Source organism: Gadus chalcogrammus, chromosome 20 (genome assembly GCF_026213295.1).
Source record: "Gadus chalcogrammus isolate NIFS_2021 chromosome 20, NIFS_Gcha_1.0, whole genome shotgun sequence".
Classification (NCBI taxonomy): Eukaryota; Metazoa; Chordata; class Actinopteri; order Gadiformes; family Gadidae; genus Gadus; species Gadus chalcogrammus.
This window is the reverse complement of record NC_079431.1, coordinates 8,324,284-8,345,402: the sequence shown is the minus strand read 5'-3', so window position 1 is coordinate 8,345,402 and position 21,119 is coordinate 8,324,284. Positions and strand designations below refer to the sequence as shown.

Here is a 21,119-nt window from a genome sequence, read left to right as displayed (position 1 = left end):
CAAATAGGTTTGCCTAAAGTGACCAGCAGAGGTCCCCACATGATACCAAATTATTATTCACCATTACAAAATAACTTTATATTCTTCAACATGCTCAAGCTAATGTATCAGTCCTAAATTCCTAAGCCTACATAGCTGTAGTTTGAAATGCTACTCTATATGATTGAATAGTGGTATGGCGCTGGTCCTGGTAAATTATGGTTCATCTGAATGCAATGTCTTTGACCTCACAGGGGCCAGTTCTACACTACAAGATACAAGTGACAAGAGCTGAACGTAAACTACAACCTCATTCCTCCGAACCCCAGTGTTCCAAACTCATCTGCATTTTTACATATTTAATCAAATAAATTTAGCATTCTTTGCAAAGCAAAAAAAATTGACCAAAAGTCTTGGACCATGTTATAAATATTGCTTCAATCACTCATAATCAAACTCATACTTATTTGAATAGGCAATGTCTTATAAAGAATATTCTAAGAACAATAATTGTAAAATGTACACAACATTTACTAACCATTCACTTCAATGATATGGAAGATATTTCTGAAGAAGATAGTAAAAGGAGTGATGTAGTTAACAGAAATTAAAATACTGCTTCCATGCACCCAGTGTGCTGGTCAATTGGGTCTGAGCAGGGCCTTAGAGAGAATTATCTATATCACTTTGGGTCTGAGTATTAGCCACGTATCCTGCACAATAACCTGCTCACACGTCACACCTGCCGCTCCGCCTTTTAATGCCGTACCTCTTCATCTACCCATCGGTCTTCCTCTTGACGCACTGCTTGCTCTTTCTGTCCCTTTCCCTTTCCCTGTGGCCGTCCCTCTAGTTTTCTCCTGTGTTGGGTCTTGGCTGAATGCTTTATACAACTACGGTACCTTTAAGGACGCTGACGTAAGCATTTGCTGGATCGTGATAGGCTTATTGAGTTCCGCTTGCCCGGCTTGAGCAAACAGCATGGCGGAGGAACTGTGGAATAAAGTAAACATTCCCTTTCCAAGTGCTGCTTCTTCTGTAAAAATAAATCCAAGAATCTTAGAAGGTATTTATTTTTTCTGATTCATGTATGAATCCATCTGAATTTGACAATGTAAACAGCCGTGGCACGTGTGCATTTTGTTACCCACGAGGCTATGACCTATGTAAATAACTTGCAGTAGGCCTAGTGTGTGACAATACGTTTTTGTTTCGTTGTTTAATTTGAAAATACTATGCATTTGTAGATGCAGATATTAGATGGCTGCTGAAGAAAAACGACACGGTCCTTGGTTTGCTCAAAAGCCACGTTCTTCAAACGGAGATCCGAGTTCTTTATGAGCTGCTGTTCACTTGTAAAAACAACCATGGGACAAACCTGACGTTTCGGGCTTTAAAGCAGGTAGGACAATGATTCGACGCTTGGTGTTCCGTACACGGGCTTAGATGTGCATTGTAATAAGTGGCGAGATCGGAGGGAAGCAACATTAAACATGCATTGTTGTTATTTTTGTCCCAAAGGTTGAACAGTGTATCAACAGACTGAAGGAGATGAAGCTTGATGCCGCCCTCCTAAATCTTGCAGACTGTTGTGCAAGCAGGTTTAAAAGGTATTTGGCCAGTGTGATGGATGACTGCACCAGTTTCTTCAGACTTGACAACGGTGGAGCCATGTAGTTACCCCTTTTCCTGATCAGCTGTAATGTTATTTTTGCGGAACATACTTGAAATATCTTTGTGTTTTTTTTGTAGCAAGATCTACCCCTCAGCGGCTTTGTGTGTTAGCTCATGTCCCAGTCAGCCCATGCTGGAGTGGGTCTCTCTCAAGGTCCTGGGAGCTGCCCGGCTATTGGCCTGCGTAATGGATTACTGCAGCAGATCATTCACGTATCCTTATGGGCTGTTGAGCAGCATTTGGGGTGTATGCATTTGTATCTGACCTATACTGGAATTCCAAAGGTTTTATAAAGGTTGCTGCCTTAACTTCTATCTTCTATCACGGATAGCCGTGCAAGGCAGCAGCTTAAACAGGACGAATTTATAGTCCTAAGTGTGGTAATCACCGGCATGGTTAGTCGTTTATGGTGAGTGCATCTACATTTTATCTATTTGTATTTATTTGTAATAATAGCATAATTTTATTTTATTTAATGTTCCTCTAACTCTGGCCCCACAACAGGGTGTATTTCAGGGCCATGGTCGTTGCCCTGGTTCCACTGTATGGACACATTCAGATTCTGCTTGCGACGGTGTCCCAGGCACAGCCCATGCCCTTCCTCACTGGCTACCACCTGCCAACCGACCTGACGCAGTTCATTGGGCCATCATGGTCCTCACTGATAACCGCAAGCTTCAAATCGGATTGGCTTCACAATACGCTCGCTCCCTCAAACCCCGGCCTCCCCCCCACCGACATGAATAGTTACGATGTGGGCGTGGCACTCCAAAGAGGTGTTTGGATTACATGATCTGCTCTATTCAGAAAAATATTCCTAGTATTCCTCCTGTCCATCTTAAAACACTTAGAGGTGCTGTAGGTAAGATTCGAGAGTGTGGCTGCCTCTATCATTTCTGATAAGCCTGCTTCTTTTCCGTGATGGTTTGTAAATATATCTTGCCTTTTGATCCCAGTCGTTTAAAATGCTAAACTTATCAAGGGCTGAGATACGTATCAAGAAGAGCGCAAATGAGCGAGGGGATGTTTTTTTTTTTTAGTTTAATTTCAAAAACTTGCTCTCTTTTCTGCTGTCTCTCTTTACAATGCTCAAAACTTATCTACAGCACCTTTTTAATTAATAGTTAGCATATTGAAACTATGTGGCGAGGGGCATAGAAATCAAATAAATGGGACCCTGAACGCAGGAGCGTTTCCATATGATTCCTGATGAATTTTCCATGCTTACTTTTCAGTTCATGACGTAGACGGTGATCAAAATCCTTCAATAGAGATCTTCAAAAATGTTAGACGGGTATGTCAGCTACACTGCTCTCGTGTTTTGGATTTTAGAAATTACTAAAAGGAATATAATGATAAAATAAATTCACTGCTGTTTTTATTGGTTGTTCCCGTACAGGATCCCATGCCATCTTCCTTTTCATGGAAGAGTGAGCAGGGAGAACAGGAAAGGGTTTTCCTTGCACAGGTCCGATCAGCTGCTACTTGTAAAGATTTGGCCACCCACCTGAAGGAGATGATTGCATGGTGTGTATCCCAGAAACGGAAACGGGAGAAACCATATTTCTCGTTCCTGCATCTTAAGTGCAGAAGGTTGGAGCGCCTTGAATTGGCAGGAAACAGGTGAGAAGGACGACTAGAGCCCTCGTCTCAAGGATGTACCAGTTTATCATTGTGTTTACCTGTGTCTTTAGAGGTCTACTTTTTGTAACTGATTTGACATTTAAACAGAAAAACACATTTATGAACACGAATGTTTAAAATGTAAATCTCCAATAAAGACTAGGGTCAGAATCACACTGGTATGATCCTTTTGTCTTCCAATGATGTGTCAATACTTTGTGAGGATTTTGGAATCATCTATAATGTCATGGATATTGTGTGTCAACTTATTTATTTTTTATTTTTTAGTTTGCCGAGGAAGATGCGGCGTCTCAAAGGAGAGGTCTGCTGGGTTCTATCCCCCTCGGACCCGCTCCCTTTATCCTGCCACTCGCTCAGCACCTTATGGAAAAGGCCCCATCCCAAGAACCGCTTCCAGCCGATCAGGTCTCGATTACGGACCACGGGAGCTCGTGTCAAGGTTGGTGCCCAGAGGGAACCGCAGCTGGTGAGGCGACGACCAAAGCAGGGAAGAAGGACTTGCAACACAACCAACGTGTCTGCCTCCAGAGGGCAAGATGAAATAGATGACATATTTTCTTCATTGGATTTTTGAATGCATTATTGGGTTTACATAACCTCACAAAACTTTTTTTGTGGTTAATGGAGACCCCAACTTTAAATATCAAAACCAAATGGACTCCTACCGCTTGTTTGCCACCTCTAAAAAAATCTGTAAGGATATTAGGCAAGCTTTTTATCTACTTGCTGCCAGGATCATCTAGGCTTGAATGACGGTAAATCTGGCTGAAGAACATAGGGTTTGGATGTGCTTATTTTGTGCCGACTCCAATTGCATGCATGCTGCATCAGAACTGTCTGCACTTTCTGGATAAAGTGTTTCCAACAAGGCTTCTCCAAATTAGATGACGTCTTAAAAAATTATGGCCGAAGATAATTGCGTAAAAATAAATAAAAGGTTTCCAGCCAAACTTAGTTGATTACATCCTGGTCCTCAAGTCAGCTGTGAGCTTGCTCTCTGACAATTTAAGAAGATTTGAACTCCCTGATTAGTCCACATTAATACCTTATGGTAACAAAGAAAAAACTGATTGTATCAGTACTGGATTTATCCACTGAGTAGACAAAGAACAATATGGCCTTAGTGTTTGAAAGGTAATGCTCAAAATCAAAAACCTGGCACACCAGTATTTGGATTAGGTGTCTGCTTTTAATGACGTATTTTAAGGTTCCTTCATTATCGAATGCCTTTACTGCTATGTCAAAATGTAATTGTTAAAGTTATAATTATAATTTATCAGTAAGTGCTCAGGATCCAGTTAGATATAGATACAAAATTGCAATATTGAAAGAGGTTGACATTTCATCATGGTACTGTGTCTGCACGGCTCACCCATATTTTTGTTGTATCTAGCCAGAAGCAGAAATTTCCATTTTCATTTGTATTGAAAGTACCAATGGTATATTAAATGGTCACCTGTAATGTTGTAGACTCATTGAAAGCTTTTGGCAATGTACTGTTTTGGTCGATTCAGGCACATACACTTTATAACATGTTTATTAATATAATGTAAAACAATAAATATTCAATATAAATGGTTTCAGGTTAAACGTTGGGGAAAGAAATAGGATTTTAAGAAACATATTTTTGTCTGAGCATGTTGTGACATCACATCCGGTCCGCTGTCTTCCTGGTGGCAGCACATCCGGAAGGTGGGGTCTTCGTTGTAGCGGTTTGTTACCGTTTGGAAGTCGGCATACATTGAACTCGTTGTCTTCTACCATATGCACTCTCCTGGATAGTATCAAGCAAAAACAACAATTCAATTCCTCTTCTGGTAAGATTTAAAAACATTTAATTTGAGAGAAATACATGTTTTCATAAATACAAATGTATAATTGGAAGGGGTCCTTAATAAAGGAACCGCGACCCACTATGGATAATAACACCGATATAGGAGGAGAGTATATATTGTGTTCCCTTCTTTCCTATGTCCTTTCTTAACATGCTGGTGGGTGTTGGTCATTTGAAGGGTTTCTGAGCTTTTAATTAATGGGCCAATCTCGCATCGTTCTACTGATCATCGCCCCCATGCAATGAAGCGGGCGGCAGCATGTAGGCAAGAGACCACTGATATGAGTCGCTACGTTACACCGACGTTTGTGTCGTACGGTAGTCTACATTAATCAGGGCACGTTCGTGGTTCCCCTGAATGCAACTTACTTTGTTCAATGGTTTTTCCGTTTAAGTTTTTTGTTGATGAACGCAACCATATTGAAGACAGCGGGGCAGATCGACAATAGCGCCGTCTGATTTGAGTTGTGTTGACGGGTAGTCTATGATGCTGTAGCGAGGTTGCCATTTGACATGCAAATATCATTAATTCAGATGCTTACTTTAGACCTGGGGACATGCCGTTTTCCCATGAGGCTATGACACGCCCAAGGTTATTTGCCTATAGTTGAATCCAAGCCAGTCAGCACAAAAGACTGTTTTCACAACAGTTAGCTTTGGTCAAACCGTTTTATTATGCGTTGGTGGCGCGCATCTACAATACTGTCAATACAAGGGTGTTCAATAGATGGTGATGAGTTCTTCAAACCTGTAGCGTAAGGTCATCAATCAATATTCTTTGTGAAAGGTTTTAATGTAACACACACACACACACACACACACACACACACACACACACACACACACACACACACACACACACACACATTGGGTCAAGACATCCATTTCCTCACCTCGAGTTATACCTTGAAACTGAATTCATAATTAACCTTCTCACTTAAATGATGCAAATAACTTTAAAGAATAGCTGTTTGGTTGTGCCTCAAAAAACGGCATACAAATCAAGTTTATTTGGAATGATTTTCTTTCAGATTTCATTGCCCCCTGTACATACGGAAGACTCATTATATAAGACATATGCCATGGAGAGAGCAAATTCAGCACATCTAAGCATTAGAGGATGAAGCTCATCATTAACGTGGATAAGATTAACCTGATTAGTGGAAACGATCATTCTGGGATTATGTCCCTTATAGCAGTAAATCAATTGACACTGTGATAAAGCTGTGATAAAAGCAAAGCCTGTATACATAACAGTTACATTTCTCAAATGAAATATAGGCCATACACTGATTACTGAAATTGCACTATGCTGTATTGTTTACATGACCACCTAAATAATCCAACCATTGTTTTATACCGTGTATAATCTGGTTATTATTGTCCAGGTCAAGATGATTTTTGAAACGAGTCTGAGTTGGGTTTGGCTTTTTATAGGCCTTTTTGGACCATATGGGAAAGATATGTCTCATTAATGTTTGTGTAATGTGTTATAATGTTGTTGGTATCTATCTCTGTGGTGTCCTTAATTAACACAAGGGAGAGGCAAACCTTCCATAAAAAGGCTTCGCTGAGCAGTGACAGTCTATGGTTAACATGGGTCTCCGCCAGGAAGAGCGATGATAATTTCAGCCGCATACTTTTAAATGGCCACTTGTTACCAACATTTCGTAATTTAGATTATCTAGGAATTATGGGTCACTGGTGGTTTTGGTCTTGACACAGCAGTTTATTATTAAAGCTTACCCATTGCACCGCAGCAGTTCACAACAATACCTGATGGGTTATTTGACGAGCATCCGTCAACATGGACTTTCCAAAGTTTCGATGCAACTACATGTTCATATTGTTACCACTATTGACCATTGTATTCATGTGTGTGAGTGTGACTGACCCATGTAACCCTGGCATGGGCTGACTTTGCATTGATCCTTCCAGTTAAGGAAGTTAAAAAAAACAGCTTGTTTAACCACAGCTATTAGCAGATTGTTTAGCCAATTCTAGATAATTTTACATTGACAGAGATTCCTTTCATGGTTGCACCTAGCATTCTCTTTAGTGAAAACAATTGACTGTTTTTGAAGATAGTTTTTCTGGATTCAAAATAAGAGGTTGGAGGTTCTTTGAAGGTAACTGGATTTATTCAAATCATCAAACTTTTTTTTTTTTTTTATATAAACACTATTTAATGTTTCTGTGTGATTTTGCATCACAGTTTTAGGGTATTTTACAGATAGTCAACTCATTTATGGGGTTTATTCTAATGATGAATGCGTAAAGTTTTTCTTTAACTTTGGATAAACACATATTTTCATGTGTTGTGTGCTTGATATATTGCCTCTGCAATAAGATTACAATATTGAGCTGGGCACCAGACGACATAGGGACTAGTTTCTAAGCTTCTTTGGCCTGCAGCTTCTTCTCTTCTGAGAGGCAGACAAAGGTCATGTGAATGGAACTAAATCAGCCGTACATTTCATTTCCCCCACAACTGGGACCATCTGATGTTTATGCTAGTGCTTCCAACAACTTCATTTTCCATCAACCTGTCAGAGAGATATTTCCAATGCATCGGTGGGGTTTTTTTTCTGAGAGGAACATGTCATGTTTTTATTCATGATTTTATATCCCAACTTACAAAACAGCGATTGCAGTATTCAAAATAGTATTCAAAATATTATTTTGTATTCAAAATATTGTCCATAATCAAACTTTGGGTTTGTTTGCCAGGTTTTGGGACTTGCCATATGATCCATATTAACCAATCAGGGTTTGGCTTAAACGTTTTGGAGCAGTATCTGAGGTTTGATTAACTTTACCTGGCTTAATCTCATCAGAAATCTATCTGTTGAATGATGTTATAAGTCTAGGCAGGATGACAATGCTCACCAAGTCAAATGGACTTTCCATGCCGGACGTGAGGTTCTGGGGAAGGGTTATTGTTTGATCTATTCCCACCGGTGTATATCCCTTAGAAAACCCTGGGTTGTCTCCTCTTCTCCCAGAGCAGGATGTTGGTCCAAACTCAAGCTGCAGAGTCGTGTATCGTGGCGCATATCTGGCATCCTATCTCTTTTCTTCCCCTCTGATAGACTGCAAAGGCTTGAACAACATCTCGCCTCGACGGCCAGATGTTTTGTTTAACAGTAACAGAAGGAAGATGCCAGCGCATCTTCCTTCTGTTAGCTTTTAATGTTGGCCTCAGTTGAACTGGGGTGACTTTGGTCTGGAAGGAGAGTCCTCTCGTTCACAGAAATGGTTTGAATTGTTGTGTCATACTTCTTGAAGTAAAGAGACGAGATCGTTTTCAATGTCATTGGTTTCATGTTAAATGGTGAAGTGCTTTTTCTTTTATAAACAAGGGATCATGACTAAAAGCCAAGGTAACACACTTAATAACGGAACATGATTCTTGATACAAGTTGGCCTAACCCAAATCAAATTCACAGAATGTCAAATCCCTAAATGACTTGATTGTGCTCTATTTCAATATGAACTAGCTGGCCTTGTTATTGTGGTTCTTCTGCCAGATCCTATAGACTTATGCCAGTGGTGTGTTAGGGGATGAGTAATGTCCTGCTGTAATAAATTCCTCTAGTGCTGGCATATATTATAATCTTTATAGACATCATGTGCTATATACTACCTAGTACCTACAATACAATTGCCTATGCTAAATCTAGTACTCTTAAATTCGTTTTTGTGGTACATTTACAGAACCCTTACTGTGAGTGAGTTTAAGTGGCTGCTTTGAAAGGCTTGGACCCAACCCATTTGATTCGGTCAAACTAAAATATCATCAAACCCAGATCAGGGGTATTTATGATTTTTTTTCGTAGTTCTCTTCTTGGTGCTGATATTGAGTCGGAAAAAATGTACCATTCATTTATAGGATAATATAGCAGTACATTGTAGTTGTCATTCTTGAAATATGGCTCTTAATTTCCTTCTTAATTTAATGACTAGATATCTAATGAGAGGATGAGTTTCTGCTGCTGTCTCTGAGGATGAGTGAATTGCCACATCTGCTGCCTGTTAGATGACTGGAGGAGTGTTTACGTCCAATAAAGAGGTGCATTGGTTCTCTGTTGGAGCTCATATTTACAAATGTTACTGATTTGCAAATTTACTTGAAAATAGTTGATCATGGACTCTTTATAAAAAATATTGTTAAAATATGTTCACAAGCAGCAAGTGCGATATTTTGTTTGGTAATTCAATACTATACGTCGTCCACCGTACGTTGGTCATTATTTCTTTTTAGCGAATGAAGGCCAAGACACCATAACAACTAGATATTTCCTATTTGAATGGATGACTTCTTTGTGCATCCTCTGTTGCTGCTTAGCATCAACAGCTCTATGTGACAACTGGAGTTTCATGGAGCTGCACTGGTTTGTTTAACTCTGTAAGACTACTTCCTCTTACCAAAAACTTTTACCATTAATACATACCCCCCCCCCCCCTTATGTAGGTTGCATACGTTTTTATCTGATCATCTCACCAGCATCCTTTCATTATGAAGAGCAGAACTTGATGATTATAGATTATAGATTATAGTCCACCCCAGTAGGGCTGAACGATCTATCGTTTTCGACCGAAAATCGCGATCTCAAGCTTTACGATTTATTGGTTATATTAATTTATACTGAAACTTGATTTAAAGAAAATAAATCGTGGTTGAAATTGAAACCGCAATTTCTACCAGAAAAATCGCAATTTCAATTTTTTCTTAAAATCGTTCAGTCCTACACCCCAGCCAACCAGCCCTTGTTAGTTTTCCGCCAGCAACCTGACGGTTTTCACACCATTACTTTGAATAAAGACTGACATGATCAAAAGGGTTTTACAGATGGACATTTGTTTCATGTATAATGTGTATGGGTTATTTAGTCCAAGCATTAGTCAACTCTGAAAAGGGAGTAGCCTAGCTTTTGACTTTCTGCGTCAACTTTTTGGAATGCTGAAGTAACAGGAGGGCGGTTAAAACGCCAACAGAGGGTTGGCTTTAACAGTGATTAATTTACCCTCCCTTGTGCTCTCTGAATCATATCGATATGCATGGCTCTGAGAACCAGTCCTGTCCTGTGGCAGTTTCTCTATTTCCAGTGGGTGTTGCACTTAAAGCACTTGACTTTTTTTTTGCAAACTTTATGCAAATTCCACTTTGGGGGTCATGGGTCAATTCCAATGAGTACGATTTCCCTCCCCCATGTACAATTTAATACATTTTCAAGCAACATTTTCTGCTTATGTAATTTCCAATATCCCCACAGAAGTTGATGCGTTGAGTGTTTTCATGGAACTTTGGGCAGGATACAGCTTTAATAGTTTTTACACATTAAATAAACATTTGATTCTCACACCCAATCACATCAAATTAACAGGATGTCTGATATGCATCTCTGGTCTTTGGAAAGATTTTTAGCCATATTTTAAAATCAAATCACAAAAGGCGCAACAAAACGGCTCCAAAGACGTGCCATACTTTGGAACCACTGTCACTGTAGGCATAGTCCAAATAAAGTGTTTCAGTAAGTGTTCGTCTGTCCTGTCATTTCCCTGACATGCAAAACTAGCACACCGTTTTCATGCCCTTGTCACTGCAGTGTAAACAGATCAATGAGCAGAATCACAACCGTTTTTATTTTAAAGGAACTCCTATCGAATTGAGGGGAAGTGAGGCAGCAGAGTGTGTTTAAGGAAGAAGAAGCCTACTTAGTAGCTACTGCCAGCGTAGAAGGGTTTGGTACCACAGTGGAGAGGATTTAACACCCCCCTTCACCTCACATCTTTTACTCAAAGCTTCCTCTGTGCAACTTGCTGGAGCTGAAGTTAGTTAGTATGCACCACATCGGATCTGTTGTTGAACCTCATGGATGCATGTTTTCGTGAGCAACCCCGTCAACCCAGCCATCCCATAGACAGGCTGTCCCCTATCTTATCTCCCCGGCTTTTTTGTTTGAGATGCTGACAAACTGGCATCTTTTCCCTTGTCTCGTCTGTTTTGCTCTTCAATTATTCATCGTAACTTGTTCATGCCATAGCACCAACAAGCCAGAACAAGTAGGATTTCTTTGCTTGAATCCTAACAGAACGACGAGAGAAAACAGGTCTGGTAGATGTTGATGCCTCACGCCAGGAGTTGTCTTGAAGGCGGGGTTATATTATTGAGAAGCGTTGCATATTATTTGGCAAATAAAGTGTTATCATTTATGAATAAATAAATAATGGGGAGAGCTAAAATACAATTCATAAACACAAGAGGCAGAAAGAAGCTGCATTACTCATCGATTGTGCCACCTGTAATTCAGTTTACACTGTGCAGGCTACAGCCGATCAAATGACCTTTTGGTTTGGATAAATGAAAGGCTTGAACGAAGCAAGGTCATGCCTGATAAGGATTTTAGTGTCTTTATCTTTATGGACCTGGCGTACCCACTGTTCACTGTACGCTACAGACTGGCAAAGGTCACAAGGTCAGCATTCATATCATTCATTGTTCTTCTGGTGTTCATTCTTATCGCACATGTTGAGACTATTTGATGTTATCCACATAAGGGAGTCCTGCTAACCTCCGCTAATGGCCGGTAACGGTTCCCAGGTCCTGCAAAGAGGAAGTGGAGGGAGAGCAGAGGCAGGAACTTGGGACAGGTAACCCCCCCCTCACCCCCATTCTCAACCGATATAATGCAGAGGACATTTCCCTCCTGTTGTTTTCCTCTGGGCTGGAGAAAGGAGGGGGAGGATGTATGGTAGACTCCTCACGCACACGCACGTACACACACACCTAGTTGTGCGTGGCGCTATGCCGGGCCATTGTTTGTGCCTCGCTCCATTTCTCTCCTCATCAACTCCTGTTTTTGTCTAACTTTTTTCTACCATCAGCAAAGCAGCCCCACCTCACCCCACAAACAAAAGGTAGAAATTGCCCACAAGCACCCCCGTGTCTCCCCTGTCCTGGTCTCTATATCTCGGCTGTCTGGCTGCACTATCCACAGGGGGGGAGGCGGGTTGGTCTGTCTCCTCCGACTTTTCCATCCCCTCATGGCCATTTTCTCCATTGTTGTTGTTTTGCTTTATTTCCACTGAGCGCGACAGGGGCAATAGGGCGTAGAGACGGGCCGTGATGTCATCAGCAGACTGTTCTGGAACAAACCGTCTCCTCCAAAGGTTTAGGACAGGAACACCCGCACGAAGAGTACTGAGAAGAACAAGTTGTCTTGTATTCCCATGGGATTCTTGCTTAAAACCAATTATTAAAAGCAATCAGAGTGTTTTATAACCTTCTATGTATTCATGCAGCCTAAATAGATGATTATAGTACCCCCTGTTTTATTATACTCCCTCTTTAATATTTTGAATCTATTATGAGCTTATAAATGGGGCAAAGATTTGGTCAGTTTATTGTCACAGTGACCAAACTATGCAAAATAAACTAAAAAATTGGAGTTGTGATTGAGTGGATATGTGTTTGTGTGTGTGTGCACAGGTGTTTGAGTAAACATACATCATTGGGCGTGTGCATTGGGGTCCGGCTGACAGCCATCAAATGAATCTCCAACCCGTCCCTCTGGCCTGCCTGGCGGGCATGCTCTCTGTCATCTATATTTCAGCAGCGGGGCCCCAAGTTATTAAAAGAGAGAGAGAACCCTTTATAATGAAGCTCCCATCTCACTTTCTCTCCCCACCCATTGCCGTCCCGTATCTAGGTCAAGAAAGACGTCAGCAGTTTCTCTTGAGCCACATCTACTATCTCTTTTTAGTTATGGGAATTTCTTTTGGGGGGCGGTGCATACTGGAAGAGGCATTGCTTTGGTCTTCTTGCAATATGTCATATTGGAACGTGCGTTTGGCCCAATATTTAGTCCTTGTTGTGTGACATTGTTATTTCCATGCCTGGCAGTGCATGGTCGGTGTGATCTTTTTCACATTCGCTCATTGATTCAAACTCACAAATGTGTGTTTGTGCATGTGGCCCACTTCACAAAGCTGCTGAATGACAGTAGTTTGAACGACAGCAGGAGAAGGGGAGAGTGTGGATATCTTTCTTGGTATATAGCCCTCTAATTCCCATGACAACAGGGAACAAAGCCAGGAAAACTCCAGGGCAGAACCCAGATTTCCTGGTTATAGAGTGTGAGGACAGACCTGGCATCCACCCCTGACCCCTCCCTCAACCCAGAGGCCACGAATCGGTGGCGTCATCACATTATAGCCCAGTGCTAAACCCATGACTATGGCTCCAGCGTTAACTATATAGTTGCTCTTTGTCGAAAAAGAGTGATTCCATTAACTCACGCCTTTCCTAAATAATCCATTTTAAATGTTGCCAGATTCCATCCGTAGGCATGTCATATTGGGTAGGCACAATGTCATGTGAGATCTGGTTTCATAACACTATTTTGCAACTGAAACCCCATATCTGCTGAATTCAAATAATGATATGACCACCAGGCAAATTAATTTTCAGCTCAAAACAAACTAACACATTTTGCTAGATAGCAAATAATGTTGATCGATATATAAAAGTGCAGTGCATACTGTGCATATATAAATATATGACGTGGAATGTTTGGCTGCTTGTATCTTCTCTGGAAGGGCAGAAGTTTGAAGGAGAAGAAGTTCTTATGAGCGTTTCTTTGACGTGTTAGTGTGTCTTTGAGGTGGAATGATTCTACTGATATCGGGGGGGGAGGCCAGTGATTTTGAAGGATCGGTTGCTGATGCGTTGGAGTGTGTGTGGCTGCCTGGCCGAGCTGTGGTAACAGACCGCTATGGGGGATGTGAGAATGCATTCAATGATAGTTTAATTATAGGAAGGGTGTAGGAGATGCTGTTTGAAGTAGGGGAGCCAATTTCTCCGCACTCACGGAAAACAAAGACTTAGAGCAAATCAACAGTGACGGTTGGTACATTTGCTGATATCTCTGTTTTTGCCCACCTTGTGAATGCCTTGTAAAGAACGGGACAAGAGTGTGTTTGCCGTTAAGGATAGCAACAACATCTTTTGGGACATTTGGGATTCAAATATATATATTATAGCGGATAAGCTGCCCATTTTACTCTCAGGGTGCGCCGAAATTGTAGGGACCACAGGTTGTGACAAAATATTTTTTGGTCAAACCGGTGTAATTTAAAATTGGCTGTTGAATAAAAAATATAATTTGATTCACTGAAGACGCAACATTCCAACCTACTAAAATGATTATAACATTTATTTATAAACCCAATGGTAGTACAGTACATCACGTGGAATGCCAAAAACGTCATTAACGGTCGTGTTCGGGTGTCCAGCAGGCTAACCGCTGGATGGGAGACAGACGGCAGGAAATGAGAGGTGGAACGAGGCCAAAAGCCGCGGCTCTCGCTGAGGCTTTTTGTCGGCTCTGGCATGACACATTTCAACGGCAACAGTTGCTAGAGAGGCGGCCTCTGGACTGCTGGCATGCTGATGGGCAGGAATCAGGTGATCACGAAATGTGTCACAACAACACAGGGGCCAGGAGACACTGTGCAACTAATTCAATGAGGAACCATTGAGTTAATATTTTTATGATGAGGGAACACAATACAGCATTGGACAAAAAAATATATAATTTCACTATTACTGAACAGAATTATAATATAACTTAACGGAGCAAGGAAATCTCTCCATAAATGAAGTTGAAAAATCGTGACCTCGTCATGTGACCAGTATCGAGTTTAAATCCATATTGTTCATTAAAATTGAACATTTTAACTGAAGTTAAAATACTGTTGTATTCTGTGCCAAGACGATGACTGCTGAGGTTCACCGTCACCTGACTCTAACAAACTTTGATGGAGCCTGGGCGCTCAGTGGTACAAAGGCCACTCCGTTTTAAAGAGACTGCAGGCGGTCCTTTTTTAACAACATCCACCAGTACACCTCATCCTCAGCTTGTTAATTTGGATGTGGTGAACGCTGGTCCGACAGAGATGGAGCACACACCACCAGTCACCCAGAAGCAGCCCCTCTCTCGATTCCCCTGCCCCTCTGGGGTTAAGAGTCACCGGGTGCAGACCGATGTCCTGCCGTGTCTTTAAACGAGGTTCGACCCTTGTGCCCTTCTTTAATACACTCGTAAACGGCTTCCTGAAGTAGAGGGCCGTGAGTCCTCTAGTGGCAGGGACCTTTTGATGGGGACCCCGGTTGAGTGGGGGTCTTTGTTGGGCCAAATCCTGGGGACTTGGCAGAGTATGTTATTGCCATCTTGGAACTCCATTAATGCAATGATTACCGTCTGTCCTGGTTTGCTATCACACTCCGGAGAGTCTCCATATATCTCTGTGCAAGGCCGGACCCTGGTTCCCAGTTTGCAATTGGAGAAAAAGGCATCGGCCTACATAATGTTTGTCAACGACTAATGATTTCACTTTTTGTTTTCCGCACATGCAGGTGGCGCCAGGTGTGTTTTCGGGGCAGTAACCAGGAAGAGCGTGTGCGTGCGTGTGTGTGCGTGTGGTTGTGTGTGTGCGTGTGTGTGTATGTGTGCGCGCGCACGAGAGAGGGAAACCGAGGGATTCAGCGATGGCTAACAGCAAGAGCAAGAACCAGAGCTCTCTGGCCCTGCACAAGGTCATCATGGTGGGCAGTGGAGGAGTGGGCAAATCGGCCCTCACGCTGCAGTTCATGTACGACGAGGTAGGCTGCCTGCTCGCCAGCGGTTGCTTCGGATAGTTGATCAACAGCCCTAAGGCAGACACCTGCACACCCACGACCCACTTCACTGTAGAGATGTAAATACACCACTGGCAATGCAGCCTTCCTCCCAAATGATATACTGTGCATTAGGGTTGCCGCGGTATACGTTATTACCGGTGTTGCCGGTGTGTAACACCGAGTAATTGGTGTTGGCCTCAACACCGGTAACACCGGTAATACCGTATACCGCTGGGCCGAGTTTTTTTTTTTTCAGTAATAAAAAACAAATTCAGTAAAAATGAATAATATAATGAAGAAAATAAAAATGTAGTATAGGCCACAGTTTTGCTCTGTGCGGAAGAGAATTGGCGCGCTTCCTTACAAGACCGATAACCATAGCAACGCCGGTAAACAAACCCCGCGAAGCCTAATCCCTACGTGAGCTCCCCGCGCTACGGCCATCCGGAGGCGCACAGAGCTTTTGGCCGTGATATTATGATATATAAAATTATATTATACTATTATTTATAGAACGTTATAAGACGCCAAGAATTTGTGCGCTGCCAGCCGCTGTCACCTAGTGTGAGAGGAGAGTTGACGGAGAAGATGGCGGTTGACCTAGTTTCAAAGTTAATACCGTTTATACCGGTAATACAGGTGTTGACACAAGCGTATTACTCGGTGGGAAAAGTCCACACCGCGGCAACCCTACTGTGCCTTCACACATGGTCTGAATGGTATTGGTTGAAATTAATTAGTTCGAACCTTTCCAAAAGGAACAAAATTGTATGTATTGACATTCAAGTATTGAAGTTAAAAATTATACATAATATACTCGTATTAAGTATTTTATGATAAAGAAACCGTTCAAACATGCCTACAATGAAACATGAATGAAACATATTTTCATGGTGATTAGGCCATTGATTTGAGACGCACACCATCAGAGGAACATCCTTAAACATCCTTAAACAACCTCAACAAGCAGGCAGCATGGTGAAGTGCCCTTGAGCAAGTTGTTAAACCTTCAGTCGTCCCATTAGAAGTGAGTCTGTTGCCCAGAAGATGACTTGTGTATGAGATGTTGTGCTGAGCCAATATCCACAGGGGCCACCGTAACGACATCCCACATACTCAGACAACTTTGCCTGGAAGGGCAAAGAAAACACGGATTTATCAAACTAATGGCTTTCCCTCAACTCAAAATGTAAACACAATGAATCAAGACACACATTGTGGCGTTTTGCACATCCTTTTTTGAAATGTTCGACACTTACTTATATCATATCTGTTGCAAATGAATTGTGTTTGTGTGTGGGGGGGGGGGGGGGGGAATTTGGCTAAAATCTAGAAGTATAACCCTAATTATACCATCCATAATAGCTCATACTACTAAACCTTTTATTATAACAGACAAGAGTCCTACCTGTCTTATCAGTATTTGAGAAGGAGGCAACAATGTCTGCAGAGTAATAATCTATTATATACTGAATGGGTGTTGATGTTCCCATTATCAGCAACACATTTTTTGATGTTTCTTTGTTCTCCTCTGTGAAAAACCCTCTACTTCCCTCTGCATATCATTTTATTTAAAAAGTATGCGTGATTACAATCTCACAAAGACGGTGGCAAACAGTATTTAGCTTTGGAGTTTTACTCTAATATGCACTTTGAAGGTGAAAGCCAGACAAAGAGATGTTGATTCAAAAGACTGAATGTGCATCGCCTTGAAGGTGATTTACCCAAGAAGTGGATAGCAATTATGTTGTCCTTGGAACTGAGCACATCTTTCCACTTCATCAGAAAGTGGTGTCCTTGTTCCTAGCAAAATATGTAGTTTCAGCCTCTCTTGTTTCCCTTTCCTCCTGTTTTGATGAATCTAATGGAAAATGAAATGGTTCTTCCTGGCTTCCAGCATGTAGTGGTCGCATGTAATGCAAGGGTCTATTTCACGTGGAACATATGAGTAGGGTGGGATTAGCTTTTACTAATGTGGCTACAAGTACACCAGTTGTTTTCAAATCTGCAATTCTAACCACACTTCATCAGTCACCCAGAGGAGCTTGCTGAAAATTAATACCATAGCCTTTTGAATATCGATCACATCACAACACTAAAATGTGAACGTCTGTATTTGGAGTAAAAATAAGTTCTGTGGCATGCATTTAAAAATACTGATACATCAATTGAACCATTGTGTAAGTGTTATACCGAGGTGTTGCTCCACTTCCGGTCCCATTGTACCAGCAAGCCCACACTCACAACACCCCTCCCCGCCTTCTCATTGCACCCAGTTCGTGGAGGACTACGAGCCCACCAAGGCGGACAGCTACAGGAAGAAGGTGGTGCTGGATGGGGAGGAGGTCCAGATCGACATCCTGGACACGGCGGGCCAGGAGGACTACGCCGCCATCAGGGACAACTACTTCCGCAGCGGCGAGGGCTTCCTGCTCGTGTTCTCCATCACGGAGCAAGAGTCCTTTAGCGCCACCGTGGAGTTCAGGTACCCGCCCCCAAGGTCTTCCCCTTACTGCCACTGCCTGAACGCTGGTCTGTGCATTATCTAACTTTGTGTTTTAAACCAGGAAACTGGGTTGGTTGCTAGTGCAACGGTTTGTCATGGTCGAGAGCCAAATTTATTATGGATGTATTTATGTGTCAAAATGCGTCTGTACGGGAGATTCACAGACAACATAACAAAATTTGGTATCTGTGTTTCTTATGGCATCTATCTTATCTAATCCAAACAGAATTTCCTAGCTGAAATAAGAAAAATATATATTCCATGCAATTATAAATATAAGGGATATACTGTAACCTGGGATGAAACGGTGCGTTCCTTTTGTTTGGGTGCTTTTTTTTTTACAAAACCTCTTCTTTGTAAACTACACCAACATAAACCATCTCATATGTTGGCTCCCCCCATGATTCTGGCCCTCTCTCTGAAATTGTTCCATTACTATAGGAACACTACCGCAATGGGGATATTTTATCAGGAGAGATACAACACCAAAAAATGCTGCGACTTTGATAAATCCAACATAAAAAACACAGTTTATACAGTTAACTTGAACATAAAATGTGGTTTCAAATTCCCATGGGGAGGTTTTTCGCCGACGTACGCATCTCACGCACCCAGCAGAAGGCTGACTTGGTTGTCCCATTTTCCCAGGGAGCAGATCTTGCGGGTGAAGGCAGAGGAGGACAAGATCCCCTTGCTGCTGGTGGGGAACAAGTCGGACCTGGAGGAGCGGCGGCAGGTGTCCGTGGACGAGGCCCGCGGCAAGGCAGAGGAGTGGGGCGTCCAGTACGTGGAGACCTCTGCCAAGACGAGGGCCAACGTCGACAAGGTAGGACCACTGTTGTCAAATTTGTCAAACATTTTTTTACTTAGATTTATTTATTGTGAAACTTTGCTACTCTCATGTGACCTATCAGTGTTGCGTTCGTGGGTGTCTGAACATTTTGTTTTCATTTGTCCCCCCTCTCCCCAGGTGTTCTTTGACCTCATGCGGGAGGTGCGAGGCAAAAAGATGTCGGAAAACAAGGACAAAAACGGCAAAGGAAAGAATAAGAAGAACAAGAAGAGCTTCAAGGAAAGATGCTGTTTACTGTGAACTTGTTTTCTGTGCAAACCGTAAAACACACGCACACGCACACACACACACACACACACACACACACACACACACACACTGTGTATGTCTTGGGAAGGAGTTCAAACATTGAAGGCACCCCTTCACCCGGACCTCTCCCGTGTTGCTCATGTTGACTCAAATATGTCTGTATGTTTGTTGAGTTTTTTAACAGCTGCTCGTGATAATGTCTATCGAACAATCTTAAACCACTTTTTTAAACCATGCAAAAGGAAGGTAACCACTAATTTGAGACTGTGACTTGTGATGGCTTGGAAGAGGCCAAATGACCAATTGTCTGCTGATTTTCTCCAGATTGACTTTAGACCTTTCTTACGCCAACTCGAATATACTGCCAACGATCCCTAGTTTCATTTATTGCTGTGCACTTTTCCTTCCCACTTTTTTAACATCCAGTAAGCTTAGATTCACAATCAACTACTTTCCTGGGATCTCTTAAGCCTAATTCTGTACCTGTGTACCTGCTGTTTCAATGACATTCATACATTTTACTTTCCAAATATAATGGTACACTTTTAATATTCAGACGTTCTATTGTCTCATTAAACTTTTCTAGGTTTTTCTTGTAAATACAAAACACAATTTCGACCCAGGTAAACATCTTCTGCTTTTGGTCTTGAATTTGTTGAGAAAATGTCCAAGACCAAGGTCTAATGGCAGAGTGGTGAAATTGAATGGAACTCTCTTCCCTCCCACATTGCAGTTTGCAATAACAGTGAGGGGAAATAGTCATTGTGTGAACTAAACCTTGCATGGTGAAGGAAATGCAATCCGGAGGGCGATCTCACCCCTGTTTCAAAGGGCGGACATAATTAGCCAGGATGGTTCTATTGTTTATCCTCCACATATAACCTTAAGTCTCTGTCTAAACTGCACTACATAGGCCTTCATTGCCAATGCCGAAATAATAAATAGCTCAATGAATTCATGCTTGAGATGTAACTTGAATGTGCCATCAGAATCTTACGTCGATATGTCCAAATCCTTGTTTCTCGTATTGGATCTTGTGTTTTTAACTCAATGTATGTCATTTACTTTGTGCGTGAGTGAATGTGAGATGGAAACATGGACATTTATCTAGTGCTACAGTGAAGTGTTTTACACTTGCCTAAATCAAGTGTCCTCCATTACCCACGGTCTATCATGTTATTGTTTGCTCTTTAAACAGCAAGAGTATGATAATCCATTTGAAAAGACAACCTTTAAATATGTTGCCAAATAAAAAAAGATCCCTTTGTACATGTGACTGGAAGTTCTTTTTTGTAATGTAAAATGTTAATCCCAATGTTACTTGACAAATTTGTTCTAAACTAGTTAAGCTAACGTACATAGAACTATTTTCAAAGAGCTCTCCTAGCAGGTGTCTCATTTATGTGGGTCATATAACCAGCGGGGTCAATGTGAGTTAGTACTATGACTCCCTACATAAAAGGAGTAGATCGTTAATTAATGTTATGTGCAACACCTGTGTTGTCATACTCCGATAAGACGACGCATCTGGAAAAAGTATCAAGGTATATTGACCATCACTGGATTGCCCTCTACTGGTTAAACTGGGAAAGTTAATTGACGTTGAATTAGAACGCTCAAATTTCAGCAGTTATTTTTTTTGATCGACAATTTGTTTAGAAAATATATTTATCAACAAAAAAAAATATTACAATA

At 41.6% G+C, this 21,119-nt stretch overlaps 1 protein-coding gene across 2 annotated transcripts; it reads left to right on the top strand.

Moving 5' to 3' along the window:
* Positions 1-728: 728 nt before the first annotated feature.
* Positions 729-20,820, top strand: ralba (v-ral simian leukemia viral oncogene homolog Ba (ras related)). Of its 2 annotated transcripts, XR_008893488.1 has the most exons (10): positions 729-1,045; positions 1,227-1,381; positions 1,501-1,589; positions 1,732-1,866; positions 1,986-2,063; positions 2,159-2,430; positions 2,890-2,948; positions 3,054-3,277; positions 3,566-5,115; positions 15,553-15,676. XR_008893488.1 is itself a non-coding variant. In XM_056579564.1 (5 exons), the coding sequence occupies exons 2-5, from the start codon at positions 15,685-15,687 to the stop codon at positions 19,413-19,415; spliced, it is 624 nt and encodes a 207-aa protein (XP_056435539.1). In that variant the 5' UTR covers positions 3,873-5,115; positions 15,553-15,684; the 3' UTR covers positions 19,416-20,820. The 2 variants fall into 2 exon arrangements, 1 of the variants encoding a protein (XP_056435539.1); XM_056579564.1 differs by lacking the exons at positions 729-1,045; positions 1,227-1,381; positions 1,501-1,589; ... (3 more) ...; positions 2,890-2,948; positions 3,054-3,277 and adding exons at positions 18,093-18,301; positions 18,971-19,148; positions 19,293-20,820 and having other exon boundaries at positions 3,873-5,115; positions 15,553-15,798.
* Positions 20,821-21,119: the final 299 nt, after the last annotated feature.

Coding starts and splice junctions, on each gene's coding strand:
- ralba (XM_056579564.1), top strand. CDS start 15,685: ATGGCTAACAGCAAGAGCAAGAACCAGAGCTCTCTGGCCCTGCACAAG. Junction 15,799..18,092: donor TGCAGTTCATGTACGACGAG/GTAGGCTGCCTG, acceptor CATTGCACCCAG/TTCGTGGAGGACTACGAGCC. Junction 18,302..18,970: donor AGCGCCACCGTGGAGTTCAG/GTACCCGCCCCC, acceptor CCATTTTCCCAG/GGAGCAGATCTTGCGGGTGA.